Raw genomic sequence first — 15,671 nt, 5'->3', positions numbered from 1 at the left:
CACCCCGCAACTTGGGTCCCATGCCTGAGCACTGGGCTGCACAATTTAAAGTCCAGTGAGCCCTGTCACAGTTCCCAGGCTAGCTGCACCTTTGACCCCTCCTGGCCTCTCTGAGGGCACCCCTTTCTCAGGCCTCGAACCGTCACCTCTCTGGATGGTATCACACAGTTCTCCCACTCTCAAACCAGGCCTTGGACTGCATCCCCCTGCAACCAACCATGATCACCTCAGCAGAACTGACTTATCCTCAGCACCTGCAGTTCCATCCCCTCCAGGATCAATGACAGAGGCTAATACAGTGGCCTCCAGATCTGTGAATCTATGTTGACATGCTTCTGCACTGTCACTGAGCCAGCATGAAGGGGGCCAACACCTGATCATTGGCCATCAGTAATGTTGCCAGGAGGTTGCTGCACTGAGTTCTCGCTGGGATTGCTAGGAAATGGTAGGGAAGGATCAACGGTGAGGTGTGACTCGTTCCTGCCATGCCTTTTGCAGGGGTTTTATCCAAAGGAAGAGTGCGCTGTCCCTGGCATGGGGCTTGTTTCAGCATTGGCACTGGTGATATAGAGGACTTCCCTGGCTTGGACAGCTTACCCAAATTCCAGGTGAGATCTTTCAATCTGCAGAGAAAGAAATGACCATTGGGGAAGGAGGGGGCAGGGGAAGTGTTTTCCTTTCAGAGTGCAGAGCTGGGGTCTCCCAAGTGTGGGGGTGGTGGTGACTTCATGTGACCCCACTCATTGCTCCCTCCACCTGACCCCCATGATTCCAGCTGACCCCTTTGCCCTGCACCCATCTTGCAAGTGCCAGCCAGCTCCTGTGAAACTGAGTCTCCAGGGTAAGGAAGAAGGAGAGAGAAAGGGAGGGGGCACATACATGGGAAGGGCTTGTTACACAAAGGCTGCTGCTGAGGAAGAAGGAGGGGAGAAGGGCATCCAGGTGCCCCCCAGGACACGGTCCTGAGAAGTCACTTAGGCATGTGGGATAAGAATCCAGACGAACAGAGATGGACACTCTGCTAAAGATCCTTGTACACCTGTTACTAGTTAACAGAGAAAGTCCCAGCTCCCTGGGTGTAAGAGAGCCCTGGGTGCTGCTCACCCAGCTCTTACATGGGCCATGCAGAGAGTACAGCGAGCATGCAATGTGGCTGAGTGGACAGAACCTGTTTTGCATTGACCTATGTTTAGTTCAGCAGCTGTTAGCACAGAACACTCCCTTTAAACCCAGAGACGCTAACTGTGCTGCAAACTGCTGCTGTCTTCTCGCCCCAGGTGAAAATCGAGAAGGAGAAGGTGTACATCCGAGCGAGCAAGCAGGTGAGGGGGAGAGATTCCATTGGCATCCAAACACAGGGACTGGGGACCGCAGCTTGCTGGGAGGCAAGGGTGATTTGATCCTTTGGTTAGGTAAACAAATGTCCAAACAGGAAATAAATAGACCTTCCACACTCAAACCCTCCAGCCCTCATCCCCAGAGCTACAATGGGGTTCAAGTTACTAAGGTTATCTGCTGCCCCCTAGGGAGTACCACAAGGAATGCTCTAGGTTTGGTTTTAGAGACTGCTCAGATATGCAACAAAAATTATTAAAGATCTAGAAAACATGAGCTATGAGGGAAGATTGAAAAAATCGGGTTTGTTTAGTCTGGGGAAGAGAAGACTGAAAGGGGACATGATAACAATTTTCAAATACATAAAAGGTGTTACAAGGAGGAAGGAGAAAAATTGTTCTCTTTAACTTCTGAGGATAGGACAAGAAGCAATGGGCTTAAATTGCAGCCAGGGGGGTTAAGTTAGACATTAGGAAAAACTTCCTGTAAGGTGGTTAAGCGCTGGAATAAATTCCCTAGGGAGGTTGTGGAATCTCTGTAATTGGAGATTTTTAAGAGCAGGTTAGATGAACACCTGTCAAGGATGGTCTAGATAATGCTTAGTCCTGCCTTGAGTGCGGGGGACTGGATTAGATGGCCTCTCGAGGTCCCTTCCAGTCTTATGATTCTATGCACATTCTATCTATTAGGAGCCACGTTCTGATATCCACCCATACATTTAAGGAGCTCCAGTGACTCAAAGATTTGGCCCAAAGAGGTCACTAATATCAGGTGTGGCTGCCAGCATGTGGACAGATGATTTGTGATGCAGTGTCCCATCTACCCAGGTTACACACGTGAATGTTGGGGTTTGATGAAAAGGGATAACACCTTCCCATCCCTACCATCCTGTGCTGAGTTCTCCATTGGCAATGTGGGGGGCCGTACGTGGGGTGGTAGAAGTTACACTGAACTTTGCTTTGCTAGGACTTGCTGCTGTATAGTTGTAAAGCTAAAGAACATTGAACCAGCACTGCCACCGCTTTGTTTGCCACCCAAACTTTCTGACCTGGATGAATTTGTGGCTGGTGGTGGATTTATTCTTCAACTGCCTTCTGGAAGTGGCATAGTGACGTGTCTGGTAGAAAGGTTTTATAGTCCCATCATGCTTTTGTTGGGTGTGAGTTTGGAATCCTCTTCAGGCAATAAGAGTGAAGCTTTCATCCAAGCTGCTTTACGAAATAACTCATAGCTGTTCCCATTTGTACCTGGCAAAGTTAAAGCTTTGAACCATTAATGACAGTCATCTCATTAATTGCTACACAGGCTCTTCTGACGCAAAGAAGGACAAAGGTTATGGCAAAATGCATCTCCCTCAGCAACTACAATATCAGTAGCACCAACGTGCTGATCATCGGAGCAGGTATTGAGATGTGCCTGCTGCCAGCAGCAGATCTGTCATTTCAGTGGAGGATATAAAGAGAACAGTGAATAGTCTATGCTAACTGATGTACACCCTTCATCTTCCTGGCCAGGCTGTGGATACACCCATCCCACTCCCAGTCTGGGTACATAACTGTCCATTCTCCTGATGTGTATAGACCCACAGACCAGATCCACCAATACAGAACTATTAACTAAGCTCAAGATCTGTGTATGCCACTACGCTAACCATTGGCCTGGGCTATGCAGCAAGTCAGACGAGATGAAAATCTAGGACTCTGTGAACAGTGTCCCCGTGTGCCTAATTTATAGTCATTTGCTCCCAAACTTTGTGGAAACCCTTCCCCAACCTCCCACACTGGGTAACTAACTACCGCTCCCACTGCAAGTTTCTCAGGGTATTTCTTCACTGCACAGTTAGCCCAGTAAGTTATGTTCCTGGTCTGTATTGAGATAACACACACCCTAGCTCCAGAGCAATAATGGGAAATGGTGATGTCCTGTGTATAAGTAACCCCTAACTCCTGCACCTGATATATTTTAATTCTCCCACTCTGTGAATACAGTCATTTCCTCCTAAACCATCACCAGACACTCCAGGCACTTCTCTTTCTAATCACCACCCCAGTTCCTTTGACATTCCCCCCCATGCTCCTGAGCTGCTGCTAACCTCCACTCTCCCAGGCTATATAAAATACAGGTATATAATAGCAAAGCTTCTGTCCCTGCTGTCCTCCGCAGTCTCTCGTGTGTGTTAAGTTTGGAATTAACGCTTTGTCTACAGTAAGAAAATTTTGCAAAACTCTGCTCTGTCACCAGTTCAACTGCATTGGTTTTCACAATCTAGTTTTTCAAAAAGATCTGCTCTAGTTCAAACAGGAGTTAATTCAGGGAAGTCCTATGGCCTGTGTTATGCAGAAGGTCAAACTAGATGACCACAGTGCTACTTTCTGTCCTTGGAATCTATTGGTCTAGCGTAGATGGGTTACTGGCTGCAGTACTTACTTTAAGCACTGGGTCTTATACGCAGCTCTGAGTATGTTTAATCAGCTCAGTGCTTAAAACAGCCCCTTGACACTAGTGCTCCCAATATAATTAGCACCAGCCAAGCTGAAATGATGATAGCAACAATGAGATCATTTTACAGAAGTTCCCTAGCGTAGACATGGCTTTAGTTCCAAACTTACCAGGGACAAATTGGAGGAGGAGTGTGAGTAGGAGGGGCCAGTTGCATTTGTGTTGGTACTTTGTGCTTTTCTTAAAATGTGTTTTGTGGATGGAACAAAACTTTACAGAATAGAAGACGTCACCAGTCTGTAGGCAGCAACGAACTTCCCTGCGGTTGCTTTTCTACAGAGAACAGGGAGTCATGGTGGCTGCTGCCTTTCCAATGATGGTTAGCGTGGGCTATTCATTGTTTGTAATGACACCATTATTGCAGGCTTAGTTGCAGAAGAGCCCCGAGGCTGAGAAATTTCTACTCATTTTTCAAAGCTTCAAGTATACACCTAGAGCTGGTTCAATATTTTTGGCCAAGACATTGTTCAGCATACGTTGCCATGGCACGACTATGTAATGGAACAAGTACCTTTTGTGGTATTCGATTATCTCTGGAGCTAGTCAAATCCTAGGCCAGATGTCACGGTTTACTCAGATCATCCTTAGCGAAGTAGAGCAGGGCTATCAGGTAGCCAGCTGTTGATTCTCTGCTTGGCCCCTGCATATGCCAGATGTCTCTAGTCCCTAAGGTGCCATATGCTATGGATGAAAGCCAAAGCACACCATGTTCCACCACTCCTTGTCCCCTTGCTTCCTGCCCCAGGTGCTGTGGGAAGAGTGGGATAGAAGCCAGCTATGCCTGCTCTTCTCCTATTGCATTACCCATTTCCTTTGTGCCGGTGTGCTTTGCTGGATAAAAGCCAAATTCTGAAACTCCTGTCCCTTGGTTTCAAGGGGTCTGTTCCTAGAGCAAGGCACAGCTACACATGGAAATGGACATCAGAATCCGGACCCAAGTTACTCATCAGATAATGGTGATTTAATCAAAGAATGCATTTGATTAATGGCTTTTCCAGGCTTTAGCCAGCTCATTTTACAGCCCTCCTAATGCTCCAGTTTTAACTGGTGAGCCAGAAAGGCAGGGGTTCAAACCCTAAACAGTGAGGCAGAAGCTCTGAGGACAGAGTAGACCTGCTACCCAATGGAGCAATTCAGAATCCACTCCCTGTGCCAAGGTATCAATGACTGGAATAGCACTAGGCAACCTTTTTATTTATTTGTTCATAAAAGCAAAAGAAATGAAAGGCTAGATTCACAAAAAAAAGTCTGAGAGATTATTGAGTCCTCTACTGGATGGGTGCTAAACTTTTCATTTGTTAAATAAAATACATATGTAGCAATTACTGGCCTTATGCCTCTTAGGTGCTGCTGGATTGGTTTGTGCAGAGACCTTAAGACAGGAAGGTTTCTCCGACAGGATCGTAATGTGCACAATGGACAGACACTTACCCTATGACCGACCCAAGCTAAGTAAGGTTTGTATCATCCAGAATGTTTTATATTCTTATTTCATGTATTCTATATTCATGTTTCTCTCACTAGACAGTGGGTGTCCCAGTTGCTAGAAACTTTGCCAGCTTGTCCTTTTATTGCACTGAGGCACTGTCGACAAAATTAATTCTAGGGACTTCTGGAGCTTTTCACCTTTTTCAGTGTGTGTTTTCGGAGGCAAACCCGTGAACCCTCCTCTTACCTAGTCATATCATCATCTAAGACCAATAATGGAAGGAGCCTGATGAAACCTGGGGCTGAGATTTCGCAATGTACATGCTTTATGTCCCATTCTTAAGTCCATAGTTAGGTATCTAAATAAGTGGCCTCATGTTCAAAAGTACTGAGTAGCTCTCAGTTCCGACTAAAACCAGAGAGAGTTACTGGCTACCCAGCACTTTGCACAATCAAGTCACCTAGGTCTCAGGTTACATAACCTGTTTTAGAAAAGCTTGGCTGGGGGCCTTGTCCCAACTTTATTAAATCATCTTCGTCTTTCATATGCTTGGGGTAGAGCAGCAACTACACTTTCACCTGACGTCGATCGAGCCAAATGGCTGTAGCGGGAGTAGCAGAATTTATTGCAGTGATGCCTGTTTAACTAAATATACTGGCACCTTTCTTTCATTTTGACCTCTTGTTTCTTCTTTGGCTTGAATTTTCTTTTCTGCAAACAACTGAGGATATTAAATACAAAACCCTATGTTCAACTTGCAATCATAGTACTGCACTGTCTGCATAAAAATGAGAAAATTGTAAATATTCCCAAAGCAAATTCATATACAGGGAGAACTGGATTTAATCTCTATATTGTTACCTTTAATTCTTTAATATATTCCTAGGCAGAAATCTTTACAATGATGAAGTGAAGGTTGTAAACATAAATTCTTTTTAAAAAAAGAATGATAGTCACTGCCTCCATATTTCTTTCACACAGAGCTAAAGTGGGCGAGTTAGTGATACACCCTTCCAGAACATGGAGGATGGGTAACGTTTAATCTCTGGAAAGCAGGAAATAAAGAGATCAGTGAAGACAAATTTAAACCTCTGGAAACCAGAGAACACGGAGATAAAAATGTCTCCCACCCCGACAGAACCTTAACTCTGCTCCTCTGGAGCTGGCATTAGTCACTGGGACAAAACCTGATCTATCCCTAAAAGCCTGCCACCCATCCAAGCAAAGGCTCAGCTCAGCTCACTCATGGGGCTCTCCACCCTTCTGACTCCCCGGTGCGTACTTCAGGAGGTGAGGACAGCCTTGTCGCCCACCTCTCGAGCTTACCTCGAGCAGGTCCTGAGGGAGGGTGCTCCCCGGACCCTATGGATCTTTTCTTCGGACCCCTGTCCCGTGAGCCTCCCCTGCCACCCCACCCTGATACCTGAAACCAGCTGCGTGACCTGCAGCCGGTTGGCTTTCAAACCACACCAAGGGCACATCTGTGCACATTTGTGCTCCATACTCTGTTTCCTCACCCTCGTGTCCCGCCCCGATACTAAGCGGCGGGACCCAATGTCATCTGTCGAGGGTGAGGAACCCCGGTGGGCCAGTCTATATTCCATCCTCGTCCCACGGCCCACCAGGGATATTGGCTGGCGACTCCTCCACGAAACTGAGAGCACGGGCGTGGATTTGGCGCAGTTCACTCCTGTCCCCAAAGCCTGTCCCTTCTGCAGTGTGAGGGAGATCCTGGAGCATGTGTAGCTTGAGGGCACCAGGTTGCAGCCCTTTTTCGGGCTCCTCCTGGACCCCCTTTTACGTTTTTGGCTGCACTTCTCCCCCCACCTCCTTATATATCACACCCTGTCGTGGCCCCACAAAGTCACGGGACCTCCCAGTCAACTTCTTCCTAGCGATGGCCAAGGTGGCCGTCTGTAACCCCAGGGAAAGGATGTTGGCTGAGAGGGTTCTCTGTGACTGTGGGACCTATTTCCAATCCTCCCTCCGTTCATGCATCTGGGCAGAGTTCCTCTGGGCAGCGTCTGCTGGCTCCCTTGACACCTTTGAGGAGCAGTGTGCGCTGTCCAGGGTTCTCTGCTCGGTGTTTCCTTCAGCTTTCCTTTTTTTGACCCTTTGACCTTCACACCCATCCTTGTTATTTTTTCTGTTGTCCCCGATAATTATATGAGTTTTCCGGGCTCTGTGGATCCTCCCTATAGGCTTGGGGAGGGTCCCTTGGCCAGCCCACCTCTCCATAACCCAATAGGATCCATGCAGAGGACACTGCAGGGTGTGTGTGTGTGCTCTGCTGACATCACCCCGTCAGAGCCAGGAGGGGGACGGGAGGGTCTTGTCACTAGAAGGCAGGTTTTCTAATCCTTTCATCATTCTCACAGCTCTTCTCTGAACTCTCTCCAATTTATCAACATCCTTCTGGACTTGTGGGCAGAGCCAGGGAGCCTAGACCCCTCCACCTGCCTGGGGTGGGGGTGGGAGGGCTGAGAGCACCCCGCAGTCCATGTCCCTGCCCCCCCAGACCCTCCACCCAGGGCAGAGGGTCCATGGCTCCCCACAGCTGCCTGCGTGGCTCTTACCCTGACCTGGCTCCAGCTTCTGGCCTGGCCGGGGGAGTGGGACCTTGGGGGCCGAAGAGCTACAGCCAGGCTGTGGTAAGAGCCACATGGGCAACCGTGGGGAGCCGCAGAGCCTCCATCTCCTGCTCTTGAGCCCCCCCACTTTGGGCAGGTGGACGGTCCATGGCTGCCTAGGCTGCTGGGGCCACACTTACATTCGCTCTTTTGGCCACAGCATCACACTGGGAATTCATGTTCAGTTGATTATCCACCGCAACCCCCAAGTCTGTCTGAGTCACTGCTTCCCAGGATAGAGTCCCACATCCTGTAAGTATGGCCTGCAAGCTTTGTTCCCAGATCTATACATTAGCTGTCTTACAATACGTGCTGGTTGCTTACGTTCGGTTTCCCAAGCAATCCAGATCGCTCTGTATCAGTGACCTGTCCTCTTCATTATTTATCCAGTTTCCAATGTTTGTATCATCTGCAAACTTTATCAGTGATGATTGTATGTTTTCTTCCAGGTTATTAATACAAATGTTAAATAGCATAGGGCCAAGAACTGATCCCTGCAGAACCCCAGTAGAAACAGACCCATTCTGTGATGATTCCCTATTTACAATGACATTTTAAGACCTATGCTACCAGTTTTTAATTCATTTAATATATGCCCTGTTAATTTTATATTGTTCTAGTCTTTTAATCAAAATGTTGTGCAGGAACAAATCAAATAGACTCATAGACTTTAAGGTCAGAAGGGACCATCGTGATCATCTAGTCTGACCTCCTGCACATCGCAGGCCACAGAACCTCACCCACCCGCTCCTGTAATAGATCCCTAACCTCTGGCTGAATTACTGAAGTCCTCAAATCATGCTTTAAAGGCTTCAAGTTAGAGAGAATCCACCATTTACACTAGTTTAAACCTGCAAGTGACCCGTGTCCCATGCTGCAAACGAAGGCGAAAAACTGTCAGGGCCTCTGCCAATCTGGCCTGAGGGAAAATTCTTTCCAGACCCCAAATATGGTGATCAGTTAGACCCTGAGCATGTGGGCAAGACCCACCAGCCAGATACCTGGGAAAGAATTCTCTGTAGTAACTCAGAGCCCTCCACATCTAGTGTCCCGTCTCCCGCAACTGGGGATTTTTGCTACTGGCAGTCACCAATGGGCCACATGTCAATAAGTTTCTATGGTAGTCTTGTGGTTGAATATCTGCTGATGTTCCTAACTCAAAATATCTAAGCTGGTATAAACTAGCATTTTGCTGTCAACTCTCAGCAATTTAGCATCATTTACTTATAACATCACTTTATCTTGTGACATCTTGTAATGCAAGGTCATGTATAGGTTAATTACTTGTGTCCAGATTTTAAGCCTTTGGCCTCAGTTAGTTTGTAAGTTATTGCCTTACAGGCTTGGGACATATAAGCTTTTGCATTACTGCCTTAATTCATACTTATTCCTTACCTATGAGTATATATGTTTGTATCACTGTCTACAAATTAATTGGCTACAATCCAGTGAAATTACTAGGCATCAAGTTTAATACAAACAGGAGGAAATACTCTTTCATGCAATGCACAATTTACCTGTGGAACTCATTGCCAGGGGATGTTGTGAAGGTCAAAAGTATAAGTAGGTTAAAAAAAGAAATAGATAAGAGCTTGTGTTTTGACTCTTGCTGGGACATTTGCTCTTAAATAACTTAGCTGCTCTTGAAAATTCTGCCCTCAGGTGGATAACTGATTCTCTTTCCAAAAGTAACTCTTTTCTTGGCCCCTTTGTTTGTCTCTGTGCTCTTCCATGTTACAGCTATTCAAAAGCCTTCCCTTCCTGTCTTTCTTAGTAGGCCAATTCTTGTACTGCAGTGTGAGCTAATATAAAAGGAATTAAGGCCCAATACCAAGTCCATTCAAGTCAATGGAGATCCTTCAATTTTCTTCAATGAGTTTTGGTTCAGGCCCTTAGCCCTGGTCACCTGCACAGATTTCCTGTGTATCAGGTTACTACAAGGACAGATTTCAGCCTATCACTGAAAAGTACTGGGAACATGTATAAAGGATGTAACTGGGAATTTACAAACATCTCTCACACGGTAAACTGTGTAACTGACAGCAAAATTGCTTCTTTGTTGCAGTCAATGGATTCCCACTTAGATCAGATCACCTTGCGCCCTAAGGAATTCTTCCGTACAAATGACATTGAGGTCCTGACTGAAACACAGGTAAGGAGAACAAGATTTGCATGGTGCAGTCATACAAAATAGCATACAGTGTACATCTCGGAAGTTCTTTATCGAACACAGAGACTGTATGTGGCTAGTAAAAGAAAAAGCTAGCTTTGCTAGCTGGCCCTGTCATATTGCCTCTACAGAAATATTACCAAAAGCTGCATTAAAGCCCTCACTTCATAACAAGATCCCAGCTGTATGTCTCTGTTCAAAGCTGCTGTTAGCTTGGCTAGCAAATAGCTACAAGATGGACGCTCATTGCGGCTGTTCCCACACTGAACATGCTCATGGCTGTCACCCTACAGGAGTTCGATGCTGAGCACTACAGCTCCATGCATTGCAATAGGAATTACCCAGCAATAGGAATTGGGCCCTGACTTAGACCACTCAAGACTGCTTGTATTATTTTACCAAGGATACCAGTTAGACATACAGGGACCCAACTTCCTTCTTTTGTGAGCCAGTTTTTCAGGATCTCCTAAATTGCTTGTGGTTTTTCCAGAGTCAGTGTCAGTGAAGCAATAAGCCATTAATTATTGTCTTAATACACTTGGAGGCAACTTTTCCTGGCTCTCTTGTACATCTAGATTTTCTAATCATTGCCTTGCTTGCTTTTTATCAAGTTGTTTTTACAGACTCCTTCTTCCTACCTGTTCACATTTCCTTTCCCAGCCCCTTTGCTGGCCACCTTAGTATGGTCAGCGAGTGACGCAGCTCTGCTGAGTGCCAGGGTGCCAAAAGGCCCATGAGGTGCTTGGACTCCTCGTTCCCCACGGCACTGGTAGAAGAGACAAAACAGGGAAACCAAACTGCATGTTGGGCATAAACCTGAGCCAGGATCTTTATTATTCTATTTATGTGTATTACAGCAGCACTCCGAGGCTCCAGCCCAGGATCGGGGTTGCAATGTTCCAAGTATACACAAGTATAAAAGACAGATAATCCCTACCCCAGACAGCTCACCTCTATCTTCAGACTGATTGCTTCTTCCTTGTATTAATTCTCAGCATGTTGGGATCCTGTTCTTCACTTCATGCTGTTTAATGTGAGGTCAGTAGCTTATAGAGTTTGAACCATCCACAGTGTAATTAAGGATGCAGCCCTGATTCTTCATTTATCACAAAGACCTGGTTGCATGACCCTGCAGGACTGGTGCTGGCTCAGCTGCCACTTGATCATAGACAATGCAGTTCATGTAAGGAACAACTGACCAAGGGTCAAGGTGGATTCTCCATCACTGACCATTTGAAAAATCAAGACTGGCTGTTTTGCTAAAAGATCCGCACTAGGAATTATTTGGGGGCAGTTCTCTGGCCTCTGTTCTAAAGGGGTCAGACTAATGAACACCATGGTCCCTTCATGGCCCTGGTGTCTATAAATCTAGAAGGGGCATTCAAGGAAATGGTGCTGCTGTGCCACTTCCATCTGCTGCCTCATATGCAGATTTCCTGCTGCAATGCTGTGTGTGTGTGTGTGTGTGTGTGTGTGTGTGAGAGAGAGAGAGAGAGAGAGACAGACAGAGAGAGAGAGAGAGATTTCAGAGACACACCTGGGATGGGGTTAAGGCAGGACTAGTGTTACAGCTGGCCAGGTTCCTGTCTGTGGTCACACTGGAATTGTCAAGGTTCTTTGCTCTTGGTATCCTTACGTGCACACAGATGATGATGATTCTTCCAGGACAGCTCAGGATTTAATGGCTGCTGTGGGAGAGGCCTAGGGTAAAGACCCCTGCTCCTGAGAACCAATCCAAACCAAAACCAATGGGGCTGGTTTTTCCAGTCCAAGCTACTAGTCCCAGCTGGGCTGGGCAGGGACAGGACTTCCTCTTCCCCTGAATGGCTGCTCTTGGGGAGGAGATCAGACCCACTTCTGGGTACTGTCCCCGGCTGCAGGAAGCTCCAGACTGCTGCCTTCACTTCTACACAGAAGTGAGGTTGGCAATTCTCCAACCCCCCTACAACAGCTTTGAGACACCCCCCTCCCACCATGGCTCCCTTTTGGATCAGGACCCCCACGAGTACAACACCATGAAATTTCGGATGTGAACATCTGAAAACGTGAGATTGACGAATTAAAAAACACTGTGACCATGAAATTGACCAAAATGGACTATGAATTTGGTAGGGCCCTAAAATGGTGAAGAGCCTATTGTCAGTGCCTTCTCAGTGCACTAATCAATACTACAGACCACTCTAGGCACACGTCTTTAGCCACAGAAAATAGGTACACTTAAAATAAGGATGGTAATTTCCTCAAACCGTTGGATTAGGAATGACAGGTTGTCACAGACATGGCCGCTATGTCTATTAAAATTGAATATTGAACGACAAATAGCACTGAAACAAGCACCCATTTTATAGCTGCCCCATTCGAAATGAGCCCAAGACTGGAATAACAAGTAGTGCTGCAAGCAAGTCTGTCTGAGCTGCCTGGAGACTTCTGTCCAGAACTCCTCCAGTCTCAGCCTTCGCTGCTTTCACCAGTACTATGTATCTCTCCCTGATTTTTTTGAGCAACAAACTAAGTCACGATTAATCCAAAATGATTAGTCCAAATGAATGATTTGGTTGCATGAGCTAATACAATGTGATCCATGGAAAACTCAGCCCAGAGTACCAGGCGAGGCTGCCAGTGTGCCTTGAGAGGAGACCAGCCCTTTGCCCTCGCGCCTTCCAGGCTATTCCACTTGGAGCTAAATCCTTTGGTATCTCAATAAGCACCTTGGATTTTGCCCCGTAACGTTATCTAGAATGATTGCAGGTTGCAGCTGTGGACACCAAGAACAAGACAGCCGTGTTCAAGGACGGATTTAAGATGGACTATAACAAACTGCTGATAGCAACCGGAAACACGTAAGCTACAAACAAACGTAATCCACCCCAAGACACATCCTACTCTTAGGAGAACCTAAGGAGCTTGTGCCTAGGGATAAAGGCCTAGACTCACAAAGGCTCTTGGGCATCCAACCCCCAAATTTAGGGCCTAAATCCCACTTTTCGGCTGCACTGTGACCCACAAAACTCCCACTGAATCCTGTAGGTGCCTCAACTCACTAGGCACCTAAATTTTTTTTCCAGTAAAAAAAATTACCTTGATGCACGTTTCTGCCTCCGGGCAGGCACAAGTTGCCTCCCTCTAGGTGTCTGGAGGCCTATCTCCCACCTGAGCCCCAGAGCAATTCATGAACTGGGGGCAGATAAGCATTTGGCCCCCTTATTTGTGTGCAGGGCCCGGCCAGGCAGGTGTGCTCAGAGCATGCCTCCCAGATTGTGCCCCTCAGGTGAGTTGGCACACAGCCCATGAGAGGGGCAGGGAAGGAGGAGCTCCCCAACTCTTAGCCCAGTGATTAGGGCATTCACCTGGGATGTGAGACCCCCCAGCTCAAGTCTCCCCCTAGTCTGATGAAAAGGAATTTGAACAGGGATCTGCCACCTCTCAGGTGCGTGCTCCAACCACTGGCCTGTGGGCTATTCTCTTTTGGGGCTCCCAAACTCTCTCCTGTTGAAGCTGTGCCACTGTGGTGCAGGGAGATGGGACCCTAGCTTTCCCACATCCTGGGTGATACACTAGCTATCAGGAGAGTGAGTCTGTCTGTCTGTCTCTCTAGCCCAATGAGGAAGCGTCTGCCTCTTCACAAAACATTCCTGAGGCAGCTAACTCCAAAGAGAGTTTATAGCTGAGAATCACTAGCCTCCCAGCCGCCCCGACTCAGACATCTATCTCCAGGAGAGGGGCGGGGCTTAGGACACCCCTCTGGTTGGCATCTCCCATTGGCTAACTTAGTCAACTCCCTGCCTAGCATGTTAGTTTTTGTGAACCACAGTCTAAGGCACCTGTCTCTCCCCATTCAAAGCCTGGGAGCCTAACTCAGACTTTGATTTTCTAGGCACCTCAAAACACCTTTGTGAATCTAGGTCAAGCAACCTAACATGACTTAACCATTTGAATGGGGAATTTTTGTTCGCAAGAATATATGCGAAAAAGGAAAGTGGGGATCTATGAATCCTGGTCTGAATATATGTTCACATGATTAGCCATTCAGGCTGGAAAGGTTTGTGCAGCCAAACCTGAAAACTGTGTTTTGGAGCAATCCAACCAGGAAGCAAAACCAATATCATGTTACCAGTTAGGCAGCAGGAGTTGTTAATTGTGCATAGTGACTACTGAAGTACTAATTGATGACCAATGCACAGGTTAAAATGTTCACAGACGCTATTTATGAATGATGAATAAATGAGTGTAACCAAAGTATCAGTGGGTAAATCATGAGCAGAGCAGGTAGGGGTTCAAACACCTCTCTGGTTGACATCTCCCATTGGCTAGCTTAGGTGGCTCCCTGTATTTGTAATTTTCACCCCATGCATATGAAGAAGTGGGTTTTTTACCCACGAAAGCTTATGCCCAAATAAATCTGTTCGTCTTTAAGGTGCTACCAGACTCCTTGGTTTTTTTAGCATTCATGCTGTCCATGTTTACAGCTTCTAAGTTTCAGGTTTTTCAGGTTGCTCCTGCTGTTTGACTAGTTCAGAGTGATTTACTATCTACGTAGCTGTGGGTAGATTTAAGTCTGTCTTTAATTGTGATTGCTGTGAGAAGTTCTTGTCAGTTAACCCAGTAACCAGCCTATCTCTGATACTTTCATGGTTTGCATTCCCAGAATCAGTTCTCAGCCAATGCATGCAGGGATTTTATAAAAGATTCGAATTTTCTCTTTGTTCCTGAATTCTCTGGTGAAAACCTGCTCTTTCATAAACCACATTTTTCTGAGTTATAAAGTATGCATCAAACATAGCCAAAACTCTCTTTCATAGTCATCATTGTGACTCTTCAGTAAAGTCAAAGGATTTAAAGATATGCTCTAATGGTTTCCCCATAGCATAAATTAAAGACTATACCTGGATATCTCCAGGGTCCTGGTGGAAGCTCCATCAAAGCTAAAGTTCTCTGGAGCATTGAAGAGTGGTATGGTGATAAGATCTGACAACTTTTGTTTTGTGCCCTCTGTTTCTGCTCTCCTCTGGCACTTGATTACTTGTGATGCCCATGTCATGTACACCTTGTACTCAGTACAAGCCTGACTGCTAGCTGACAAGCAAATCAGGCTTCTGTGCCAGATATGGACTATCTACAAACCTTCCTTCACAGAGAACGGCACACAAGATGTGTTCACTATAAAATCCTTTAATGCATTGCCAGGAAGGAATGGCTGTTGTGAGCTTAAGGTATGTCAGATGGAGCCACCTGGTGGCTAAACAGTATGATACAGTTTAGCATTTCATTTCACAGTTTCAGAGTAGCAGCCGTGTTAGTCTGTATTCGCAAAAAGAAAAGGAGGACTTGTGGCACCTTAGAGACTAACAAATTTATTTGAGCATAAGCTTTCGTGGGCTACAGCTCACTTCATCGGATGCATTCAGTGGAAAATGCAGTGGGGAGATTTATATACACAGAGAACATGAAACAATGGGTGTTACCATACACACTGTAAGGAGAGTGATCACTTAAGATGAGCTAATACTAGCTGGAGAGCCGGGGCGGGAGAGGGGGAGGGGGAAGAAAACCTTTTGTAGGGATAATCAAGGTGGGCCATTTCCAGCAGTTGACAAGAACGTCTGAGGAA

At 46.4% G+C, this 15,671-nt stretch overlaps 1 protein-coding gene across 2 annotated transcripts in view; it reads left to right on the top strand.

The window, feature by feature from the left end:
- The window catches only part of AIFM3 (apoptosis inducing factor mitochondria associated 3), a 117,785-nt gene that overhangs the window by 54,123 nt on the left and 47,991 nt on the right, over positions 1-15,671 (top strand). For both annotated transcript variants that reach the window (XM_037879114.2, XM_037879113.2), the window contains exons 5-10: positions 499-608; positions 1,278-1,322; positions 2,641-2,737; positions 5,179-5,291; positions 9,959-10,045; positions 12,812-12,903. In XM_037879114.2, the coding sequence (XP_037735042.1) occupies positions 499-608; positions 1,278-1,322; positions 2,641-2,737; positions 5,179-5,291; positions 9,959-10,045; positions 12,812-12,903 (544 nt within the window). The remainder of the gene's footprint in view (positions 1-498; positions 609-1,277; positions 1,323-2,640; positions 2,738-5,178; positions 5,292-9,958; positions 10,046-12,811; positions 12,904-15,671) is intronic.

The sequence above is a fragment of the Chelonia mydas genome, chromosome 15 (genome assembly GCF_015237465.2).
Source record: "Chelonia mydas isolate rCheMyd1 chromosome 15, rCheMyd1.pri.v2, whole genome shotgun sequence".
Lineage (NCBI taxonomy): Eukaryota > Metazoa > Chordata > Testudines > Cheloniidae > Chelonia > Chelonia mydas.
This window is presented reverse-complemented; position numbering and strand designations above follow the sequence as displayed.